Here is a 12,241-nt window from a genome sequence, read left to right as displayed (position 1 = left end):
CCCATAAAAACATGCCCTGCTGATCTGATTTTTACAATTCTATTAAACATAAAATCCTAAGCAACACTTATTTTGAAGTCCCTGTTCAGAACCAGTTATTCTATTTAATCCATTTTTGTCTCAGCATCTATTCTGCTACAACTGTACTTATATTGCAGAACAAGAAATAGCTTTGCTAAACAAGTTTACACTAAAATGTGATATTACCTGTAATTTAATGTGTAAAGAGGAAAAGGAATAAGGTGATTATTGAGACTGAGGGCTTCACACATACCCATTAACTCATATACCATAACTGAAATTCAGTCACATGAATACCATCAGGTATTCTGAGTAAAACTACATTGCAACCGGTTAGATTCATAAATTTGATTTGACTATGCATATGATACAAAGTGGCAAAAAAAAAAAAAGACAATGGATAAAATTTTTACAGCACAGAAATTAAATTTTTAATTTCTAAGGACAACAGAATTTTATATTAAGCTGGGACAAGCTCTGGTCTTGGCTACCATCATCTCATCTGTATTACTTGGCAAGGCCCTACATGATCTAGGCCCCTCACTACCTGTCTCATCATCAGTTATCTCGACCCCTTGGTCACTCCTGTATTTAGGTCTTCCTTTGCTGTAGCTTCTGCTGGGAGTGCTCTTTCTCAAGTATCTGCATGGCTCATTCCTTCGCTTCCTGCAAGTCTATTCAAAGGTCACCTGCTCACTTGAGTTCTTACTTAGTCTCCTATGTCAAATTTCCAACACCTATTGTCCGTCCTCTTTGCACAGTGTTCTTCCTTAGCACTTAACCATCATACATCCGTTTATTTCCTCCCATACGTTAAGCTCCATAAAGGCAGGGACTTTTGCTTTGTTCACCAGTGTCCCTAGAGTCTGGAACAGTATCTGGCACATATTTGGCACTCAATGTTGATCGATGAATGAATGGGTATACCATGAACTATATTTCACTTATCTTCATTATTCTATTACCTATATTAAAGTGAAAACCTACTCCAAGAAAAAAAGTGTATGGCTTTTAACCCAGCCAGTGTGGCTCAGTGGTTGAGCACCAACATATGAACCAGGAGGTCACTGTTTGGGCAGGGCACGTGCCTGGGTTTCAGGCTTGATCCCCAGTAGGGGGCGTGCAGGAGGCAGCTAAGCAATGAGGATTCTCTCTCATACTGATGTTCCTCTCTTTCCCTCTCCCTTCTTCTCTGAAATCAATACAAATATATTTTAATAAAAAGTATATGGCTTTTGAAAGAGACTTCAAGAGTGTTAAGAAATAAAGTAAGCAACCTCATCAAAGAGATTCACATACTCTTCAATATCTCAAAAATTTGGGATTTTCCAGAGAACATGTACCAGACTAGTAAGCAGTTCAAATTCTTGCCAGAAGTTGGAATGCTTATAAATGAAATTGCTTGACTCACTCTTGGTTTCCAGACCTCTCCATATTCCCAAACCAATTGCATGCCTGTCTTTGTAAATCTCCAGCCTCCCTTGTCTACCCAAGTTTCTTGGGCTCAAGATTTCTTCTAAAAAGATGAATAGATTTTAGTCCTTTCTTTTCTTTCTTTTTTTTTTTTTTTTTTTTTTTTTTTTTTTTTTTTTTTACTTCAGAGAGGAAGGGAGAGGGAGAGAAAGTTAGAAACATCAATGATGAGAGAATCATTGACCGACTGCCTCCCCACCGAGGATCGAGTCTGCAACCTGGGCATGTGCCGTTGACTGTAATCGAACCCAGGACCCTTCAGTCCCCAGGCTTACGCTCTATCCACTGAGCCAAACTGGCTAGGGCAATTTTATTCCTTTCTTTAAGGAAACTCACACATTTTGGTTTTAAAACAATTAGGGCCAAAAAAAGGTGGTAGAGTTGAAATGAAAATTACATAGCAAAACAACAAATTATTGGATATTACATTGGTTTTGATTAGTTGTATTAATTGCTATTCTGCGAGTAATATAGATAATTTAAGAACAAGCCAGACTTAGCTCTCATGGCCATGGGTTAAAAACCCACTTTAAAAATTACTATTGATGAATAAATGATCAACTTCAAAGGCATGATATAAAAAAACAAAATAAACTTTAAAAAAACCTAATTTTTAAATTTGGGGTAAAGTAACAGCTCTAATATTTGAGTATCTATTATGTGAAAGCACTGTGCTCTGTATTAAACATCCAAAGCTAAGTAAATAACATTGTAACTCAGCAGGACACACAGGGCAAAACAGACACCATTTCTAATTACCCTAAAATTACTGAAACTGCAAGGTGCCATAACAAAGGCATAAACAAGAGTGAACATTCACAGCTGGAGTGGCAAAGAATTCCTGTAGCATGCACGGAATGGGAATTTTGGAAGAGTATGGACATTCTACTGTGGACACTTAACCATTTGTACACCATAAGCGTCTATAGACCAAGCGGCGGACCTTTTTTAATTAAATTCAAAATATCATGGCAGGCCCTCGCCAGTTTGGCTCACTGGATAGAGCGTCAGCCTGGTGACTGAAGAGTCCCGGGTTCGATTCCGGTCAAGGACATGTACCTTGGTTGCAGGCACATGCCCAGTAGGGGGTGTGCAGGAGGCAGCTGATCGATGTTTCTCTCTCATCGATGTTTCTCTCTATCCCTCTCCCTTCCTCTCTGTAAAAAATCAATAAAATACGTTTTACAAAAAAAAATATCATGGCAGTTAAATGGTTAAAGAACAAACAGAATAAGGACATTCTGTGCAGTCTCACCACTGTAAGCAAATACATGCATCCATCAATCCATCAACCAAATTTGGGGGCCCATCCCAGCTAGCCACTGCCACCTCCCCAACCCCCCACTTCTAAGAAGCTCATGAGGGAAGAAATGGGTCAACTGTAGTGACATAACAAAGAGAGAATAGATCACTCTCTCAAACATGCTCATGAGACACTGTGATTTTGGTATAACTCTGTCAAAGGATCTATCGAATGTCTCAACAATTAGCAAATAACCCAATCCAACTGCTACAAAGTCAGCCTTTGACTGTAACACAAGATTCAACAGTTTTCCTGGAGGTGGCAATGAGTTCAGTTTGGACACATCAACAGGAAGCTGAACCTTCTCAGGTTGGGTAAAAGGAATGAAAAGTATGGGCTATTCAAACAGATCAGAGGTCTGCAAAGTGAAAATAAGAATATGCAACAGAGACTCTTGTGGCCCACAAAGCCTAAAATATTCCCTATATGGCTCCTTACGGAAGACCTTTGCCGACCCCTAGAGGATTCCTGTGTGGCTAGAGCTTAGGTTACACAGTGAAGCAGTAACAGCTGAGACTAAACATTTTCTTGAGGCTGAATAATGAAAGCACCAGAATAGCAGATATTACCAGTCAGATTTGTTATTCTCCTTTCAGGAATGCCACTACTCAACAGGACTGAGAAGAAAAAAGAAATCAAGGACTTTATATTGAAGTAATGTTTATTGGTCACATACTTTGAGTCAGGACTTAAGTCAAATCCTCACAATCCTGAGAGGTAATTATCCCAGTGTTATAGATGAGAAAAAAAGTCAGATGGGTTAAGTTACTTGTCCACAAAACACACCATTATTAAAATGTCAGAACTGGGAATTTAAGATTCCAGATTCACATGTTACTATCCTCTCCACCATAAAACAGTTGCCTCGGTGGTAGAGTAGAAATGAAAGAAATTATCATTTTGTAACTAATAAATAACAAAATAAGAGTAAAGCAGAGGAAATGCATTTAATTCCTTAGCATATTTCATGGGCACTAAATATATATCCCTAGCCTAAGCTAGCTAACTTTATGAAAATGTTAGTACGTAGTCAATTTTGTCACAGAAAAGGTCAATGTTTAGAGTACAAATTATCAGCAAAAAGTGGTAATTGGGGGAGAACCCCAAAACTGAGTCCACAGGATGCCTGAACATACTTATCTGTTTGTGGTTTGTTGTGTGTTTTTTTGGGGGGGGCGGGGGGTGAACTCAACTCTTGCAAAAAACATCTATCAGCTTCTCTACACTGATGGAAATAGGACAGAATTCATGGTTTTAAAGGGAGTGTTTTTGCACCTTGTTTTTATAAACCCTAATAGTATTACTGTTTTGAGATTTGAATTAAAATCAGAGAATTTCTGAAAGGAAGTGCCTTAACATCCTACGTAAGTGTATCTTCTGACACCAGTAACACTTTGTGATTCTTTTTAAGGTACTGCTGAAAATACTTTTAATATTTAAGTTCTGCTTAAGTAAATTAAAATATTCACAGAAAGCAAAAAACTTTTCTATGAACTCTTATGCTTTTAAAGCATAAAATTTTAAACTATATTAACAAATTTTAACCAGCAGATATACTTTCCTCATACAGAATCCTGAATCTTGAAGGACTCAACTTATATAACAGAAAGGCTTTCCATAGGATTTAAACCTCTCAGTCTAAAAGCTTATACAATAAGCTGATGCTATCTGTAACTTGAAGCATTGCTCTTTACATAGACAAGTACATAATTCTTTCAAAACCCTGGAGCCATGTGTTTCTGAATTCAGAATTTTGTTTTTCAGAATATAGGTATATCATCTATTTTGTAACCACCTCAGTAGGATCTGTGCAAACATTCTGTAGTTAAACATATTTATGTTTCTGCAACAAAATATGACTACTCATGTTCTGGGTTCACATCAGGTTTTGTACCACAGAGTCATATATACACACAAATCTGATTTTTAGAGCTTCTGGATTGAAAGAACTCATAACAGCCCATTTTTATAGATAAGAAAACTGAGGCACAGACATCAAATACCTGACCACTGTCACTCAGCTAGGTAAACAATGTAGCCAGGATTTGATCTCAAGCAACCAATAAGCAATACTGCCTTTTCATGCACTTAACACAGCATTAAGCATATAGTATGTGCAATAGTTTACTACTATTTAGCTGCATGTAGAGTATGGTTTTTTAAAGCCCATATATAGGCATTGAAGATTATTTTCCTAACTCCTTTTTGATATAAAAAAAATTGCCTTTGGGTAAATGGTATTGTTTTTAAAGCATCTTTTTGTGTAATGAAATCCTATATCGTAAGAAAAAATAAAGTCAATGTGATTGGTATGAAAAGTCTCAATGCAAAGAATTAAAAATTCAAATTCGAAGGCACAGCAATGGTAACATTTAGAAGATTCTGGACATGATGAAATTCAGAATATACACTAAGTGGCCAGATTATTATGACCACCTGACATTTGTAGGCAAATTAGCTATAATTTCGCGCAGAAGTTGCTAGAGGGCCAGACCATTATAAATAGGGAAGCAGGTTCTTTACCACGACAGAAGTGATTTTTTTCTGAAGATATGGGTAAACAATGCGATTTAACAGCCTTTGAATGTGGGATATATATTATTGAGTGGCCAGATTATTATGACAACCTGACGTTTGTAAGCAAATTAGCCATACACTGCATCGTATGGGATATGGAAGCCGAAGGCCTGTTCAAACACCTTTGCTGTCTGCAGTTACCAAGATAAAACGTCTCCAATTTGCACAGGAACACAAGGATTGGACAGTCGAGCATTGGAAAAAAGTCATGTGGTCTGATGAATCATGTTTCCAGTTGCATCATGCAGATGGCAGAGTGAGAATTTAGAGGAAACAGCATGAAAGCATGCACCCCACATGCATGAGTACAACCCTTCAAGCTGGTGGGGGCAGTGTTATGGTTTGGGGCATGTTTTCCTGGCATGATTTGGGCCCTTTAATTCGTGTGGAACAACGTCTGAATAGCACAACATACCTAAGTATTGTTGCTGATCAAGTTCATCCTATCATGTTGATGGCGTATCCCAATGGAGATGGCTTCTTCCAACAAGACAATGCACCATGCCACGGAGCTCCTATTGTGCAGGAGTGCTTTCAAGAACATGAGGGAGACTTTACCTTGCTTAGGTGGCCCCCATAATCACCAGATCTCAATCCAATCGAGCATTTGTGGGATGAAGTTGAAAGAGCCATCAGGCAGCTGGTTCCACAACCATCAAATCTCACAGAACTGGACAGTGCTATTCATCAGGCATGGTGTCAGATTCCTCGCATCACCTTTCAACATCTCGTGGAGTCAATGCCAAGAAGAATCACCGCAGTATTGAAGGGAAAAGGTGGCCCAACGAAGTACTGATGGGGTGATCATAATAATCTGGCCACTCATAATAGTATATATCCCACATTCAAAGGCTGTTAAATTGCATTGTTTACCCATATCTTTAGAAAAAAATCACTTCTACTATCATGGTAAACAACCTGCTTCCCTGTTTATAATGGTCTGGCCCTATAGCAACTTCTGCGCAAAATTATAGCTAATTTGCCTACAAATGTCAGGTGGTCATAATAATCTGGACACTCAGTGTATATACAATGCTAACATGATTGGAACAAAGGAACTAAACCTGAATCATTCCAAATTTATTGAAAAAATCAGTGATACACTAAACCTAATAAATGTATTTAAGAAAAAACAATCTTAGCCTTTATTTGTATAATAAAAACTAGTGTGAGAGTGCCCACATTTAAAAAAAAGTTGATCATCATAACATGCCAGTCTTCTTACACCTATAGGAGTTATAATGGTACCTTTTTCTCTTAATTATCTGGGTTTGAGAAAAATAGCACTTTCAACACAAATCAGGACTACTTCAGGTAAGAGGCAAAAGGTTTATATTCTTAATAAGCTTTCCTACTTAGGAAACTGATAATATTCTGAACTTTAAGAATATACCTTTCCACCCCATGTACAAGAAAAATTAAACAATTCAACCCGCACATTCTCTGCTTCATTGTAAAAAAGTTGATTTATTAATAAAAATCATTCCACACCCAACTCATTTGCCTGAAGTGGGAGTCACAGTTGTTAAATGCATGGGCACGAGAGTCTGACAGGCCAGGATTCAAATCCCAGCTTCCTCCTCACTTATCGATGGAATGAATCTGGGCAAACAACTTACCTTTAGCCTCATTTTTAAAAATATGTACTAACAGCATGCTACTACTACTTTACAATGGTTTCATAAATGAGGTAGAGTATATAAAGCACTTAGTGACACCTGGCACATAAAAAGTTCTAGTACAGAATAGCTACCACTGTTATTGCTCTAAGGGGTTAGCAATACATATGATTTTAGCTGTTTGGGGGAGGCGGGGTAAGTTCACTGAGGTAGGAAGAGAAGCTAAGAGTTAAAATAATTTCAGAAGCAAATCACAAGGATGACTCCAAATAATAACATCTGTAATTCAGTATCTCCAATTTGCCCACAAGTTCTCAGTCATTTCCAAAATAAAATCTCTTGTTATAGAGATTACTGTGTACAAACTGATCTTACAACAGAATATGCATAGTTGGAGACAAAGGAAACAAGATCAATGTTGATGATCCCACTTATTAAAAAGGGGAAGAAGGAGTCCTGGCAGGTTCAGCAAGGTGGTGAGCGTCGGCCTGCGGACTGAAGGTCACAGGTTCGATCCCAGTGCAGGAGGCAAACGATCCATGTGTCTCTCTCACATCAATATTTCTCTTTATCTTTCCCCCTCCCTTCCACTCTCTCTAAAAATCAATGGAAAAAATATCCTCGGGTGTGGACTAACCAAAAACGAGGAGATTAAGATGTGCAAACTGCTAGTTATAAAAACAGCCACAAGGATGTCGAGTACACCATAGGGAATATAGTCAATAATATTCTAGTAACTATGGTACTGGATGGGTACTAGATATATTGAGATGATAAATAAATTATATAAATGGCTAATCTCTATGATGTACACTGGAAACTAATATTGTATAGCAACTGTAATTGAAAACTAAAATTATTTTTAAAATAACAATTAAAAAAATAAAACTACACATGACTCCCTGGCACAGAAACCATTATTTTGTCCTTTTAGCTTTTACTATTATTTTTTCCTTGGCTCCTCCGAGACAGAGATAACCAGAATCTATATTCCTATGGCACTATAATAGCAGGTATGAGTATAGAGGTAAACTTCTTTAGGGCTGGTTACAAAGAAAAGTAGCTCTTGTAACAAAACACGCACACATACCACCCAGAAACTTTCTAACATTTTTGGAAATGTCAGTAATAGCTACCAGTCAGAAAAATGCACATTAATGTGGACTAGGAAGATCCCAATAGAATTAAAGTGCACTGGGAGGATCAGATAGTAAGTTAATAGGCAATACTGCTCTGGGTCAGTGATGTATCTCAGAGATCAATGGCATAAAGTGATAATGTACATAACTGGAGAAGAAAAAAAGATAATGTGGGAAAGGATAACCAAATATGCAATTATTGAACTAAATTAAAATTAAATTTGACTATTTATAACAATAGTAACATATCCCCATTTTAAATGTTTGTTGAAATTTATCTAGAAAATTTATATGGGACAGTGCAACTTTTTTCTTCCTTGTCCTATCCTAGTAGCCTACTAAGAAATTCTCTCCCAAAGTCAGGAAGACAGCAACCATAATAATTCAGTGTTCTGCAGTTAGTGAATATCACAAATCTAAAACATGAAAATGTTAAAAAAAAAAAATGTAGTTAATGCAAGCCATCCTTTTTCTGCATTCCATATAAAGATAAAGCAGATTATTTTTTGTAAATGACCAGTAATTGCCAATATTAATGAGTGAACTTATTAGTTAGCAACCAATTACAAATGGGTTAGGATACAAGACAGAATTATTGAAATGGACCCTGATGTTTCAAACCTATGTTATAGCCAACTAAGAGATTCCTTGATAGTAGAATTCAAAGAAGTAGATTATCCCATTCTTTGAAGATAGAGGGAAAGTTCTGGGAAATCATCAAGGTATAGGTGATGACAGAAATCAGGAGAATAGATGAAGAATTTAAGATTAAGAAAAAAGAAAGAAAAGGCTTCCAGGATTGAACCTTAAAAATAAATACTAAGTGAAAAAATGTACATTTCAAAGAAACAAAAGATTAACCAAGAATGCTGAGATAAAAAAATTGAGAACTGGAAATGGGAGTCTAGAAAGAAAGTGAGACCAATTAATGATAGCTAAGCTAAGAGTAGAAAATAAGGATAAAGTTACAAGGTTCTTAATCAAAATGAAGTTTAAACTTTCTGGAGGCTTACAAATTTTCATTATGTATGAGGAAAGAGAAGCAGTACTTTAGGACAGTGGTCTAAACTACTTCAAATTCCCTTCTTTATAATAAATCTAGATCAGATATATTTTATAATTTTTTAAAAAATCTTTAAAATATATTTTTATTTCATAGAGGAAGGGAGGATAGCGAGAGGTAGAAACATCAATGATGAGTCCTAGCTGGTTTGGCTCAGGGCATAGAGCGTCAGCCTGCAGACTGAAGGGTCTTGGGTTCGATTCCAGTCAAGGGCACATTCCTGGGTTGTGGGCTCAATCCTCAGTAGGGGCTGTGCAGGAGATATCCAGTCAATGATTCTCTCTCATCATTGATGTTTCTCTCTCTCTCTTTCCCTTCCTTCCTTTCTGAAATCAATAAAAAAAAAAAATAGAAAAGAAAAAAAAATCAATGATGAGAGAGAATCATTGACAGACTGCCTCCTGCATGCCCCACACTGAGGATCGAGCCCACAACCTGGGCATGTGCCCTAACTGGGAATAGAACCGTGACCTCCTGGTTCATAGGTCGACACTCAACCACTGAGCTACGACGACCGGACTATATTTTAAAATTTTAAAAAACCTCGCCAATAAACAAACTATATATAATGTATCCTTTAAAATACAAGAAAAACTAGTACTAAATTTAAAACAAAAAAATAAATTTCTATTATAGTAGTGTCATTCCTAAGGGGAAAAAAAAGTTATTCTTAATTGGCAAAAATGTTTCTGTATTTAGAATCATGGGCTTCTACTTATAACTCTAAGACCTATAGATTATTTACAGACACAGAAACTAAGACAGAAAGGCTAAACCTGTTGAAGATTATAAAGCCACTAGGTGGCAGAGACTTACTAGAACTAAGATTCTTATCTCTGGTGTAGTGCTGTATTCTTCCCTGACATCACCTCTGCAGCAATATCCTACCGATCCCTTAGGGCTAATGGTATTGAGAAAATTTAACATAGAGAATGAAAAATTCACTAATAGTTTCCCTAAGGGGAAAATTTTAGAAATTCATACAATCAAGAACGTAATTGTACCTTTACCTTCAGTGTTCAAGAACAAAGAAATGTAACCTGTACTCCAAACGGGCAAAAAGGACAAGTGAACACTCTGACATTCCCCTCTCCCCCGATGCTTAAATAGCTGTAACAACAGGATGGGCATACTCTGGTATCACTCCACCATTTTCCTTATGAACAACCCTAAACTTCATTATCAAATGACTAGAAGAGGCTAAATTCTCACTCTTTCAGAGGCTGAAATGATGGCAAATTTACCTTCCGTTTATCCTATCCTCAGCTATGAAGGCAGAGTAGTGCCTGATCATAAAATGTTACTAAATAATACTAAATAGGTACATATTAATTTACTCTCTTAGCAGCTACCCTAAACCGCTGAAACCAAAGTAACCACTGGATATGAAAAAGTTTTCTAATAAAGAAAAAATAAATAAATCCTACAAAAACCAAACTAAACCACCAGTGCTATAATTTCAGGAATCCTGGTAAGGCAAAAGCAGCACGAAGTGAAGTTGGGCTTCCTTAAATCACTCTGTTCTCATCTTCACAGATTGGCTTTCAGTACAGTTAAATTTGCAGCATGTTAATTAAACTCAGGTGTCTGTGTTTTATACAGGAATTTGGAAGATAAGGATCAAAATCCCAGTGCAATTACAAAGACTTCTCATAAAAAGAACCAAATGGGAATTCCCTGTGATAAATAATTTCTCATTAAAAACTTAAGAAAAAGGTAAATAAGCCAAACTTCTTCACAGAAAAAACTGTATTTACAATTCAATTCAAAAGCAGTTTTAAAGCAAACAATATAACACTGAAGTTGAAAAGTCTATGCTCACCCAAAGTTGCCAAGTCTGATAAATTATTAACAGAACACTGCATCAAAAATAAGGCAATAACCCAAGATACCCAATGGACAATTTCTCCATTCCCACAACTAGATAGAACTAATCTATCTAGTAGCAAATGATACCTCACTCCATCTCAGCATGTCTAAAATCCTCAAGGATAGAGTGATAAAATATGACCTATATTCTTCATTAGACTCTTTGAACACTTGAAGGAAAATAATTTCTAAAGCACAGAGAGGTAAAGAGGTATAATCTTTGAAAAAGATACTCAGTGTTCAAAATTCAAGAATGCAATATTAATAATACACAATGGGCATTAGGTGAATATATGCAATACAGTAATAGCAAATTAATTTATTTAGTACTTTTTCCATTCCATATCATCAGGAGGATTGATTTCAACTTTTCTTTTACCTACATCAGACCAGTTGGTACTCAAAACTGTACCACCAGACTCCATCTGCAATAAGAAATAAAAATAGATTAATTCTTAGACCATATAATCAAAATATTTCTTCTAAAAATCTTTGAATATAGAGTCCCAAATATTAGCAATATTTGGCTCAATAAAAACTCAAGACAATATTTTGATTTAATCTTAAGCTTTCCAGAGAAGTTACCATGTTCTGTAAAATCTGAAAAGTCTAGAGTACGTAGGTAGGAGCATCATGTTCACATATAAAGCACCATGTCTCCCTTTCCTAATCAGCATAGAGCTATATGTGGAAAAACTACCATCAGATGAAAATAAAATTGGCTCCCATACAAAATGATGATGCAATTTCTTTTGCAAGGACAGTAAAGACCAGGCAAAATAAACTCTTTCTACAATAGTTGGACAAAACTTTAAGAGCCCTTTCTTAATGCTCTCTCTGTACCAAATATATGCATGTGCTGAAAAAAATTTTTAAAATGAAGGTGCACACACAGGTATACAGTGTTTCAGTAAAGAACTGGTTATCTATTTAGCATCTACTGAATATACTACCCATTAACCCTTGCACACTCATAAATACCTTAAAATTTTTTCTGCACATTTGTTATCTAATGCAATACAAATTCATTTACTTGGATCACAACAAAGAACAGTATGAATTATTAAAATCTAAACATTTAAAATTGATCAGCTGTGTTACTGACAAATGTGTGAAGTTACATACCCTACTATTACACTGAAACCTCACTGTAGCTGCTGCCCCACACTCTCTGCCA

At 36.3% G+C, this 12,241-nt stretch overlaps 1 protein-coding gene across 2 annotated transcripts in view; it reads right to left on the bottom strand.

Moving 5' to 3' along the window:
* Window positions 1-3,970: 3,970 nt before the first annotated feature.
* The window catches only part of SUGT1 (SGT1 homolog, MIS12 kinetochore complex assembly cochaperone), a 67,293-nt gene continuing 59,022 nt past the window's right edge, over window positions 3,971-12,241 (bottom strand). For both annotated transcript variants that reach the window (XM_059684779.1, XM_059684780.1), the window contains exon 13: window positions 3,971-11,489. In XM_059684779.1, the coding sequence (XP_059540762.1) occupies window positions 11,388-11,489 (102 nt within the window). In that variant the 3' untranslated portion in view covers window positions 3,971-11,387. The remainder of the gene's footprint in view (window positions 11,490-12,241) is intronic.

This window comes from Myotis daubentonii, chromosome 2 (assembly GCF_963259705.1).
Source record: "Myotis daubentonii chromosome 2, mMyoDau2.1, whole genome shotgun sequence".
Classification (NCBI taxonomy): Eukaryota; Metazoa; Chordata; class Mammalia; order Chiroptera; family Vespertilionidae; genus Myotis; species Myotis daubentonii.
Note: the sequence above shows the minus strand (reverse complement) of the source record. Positions and strands in the feature narration are given on the sequence as shown.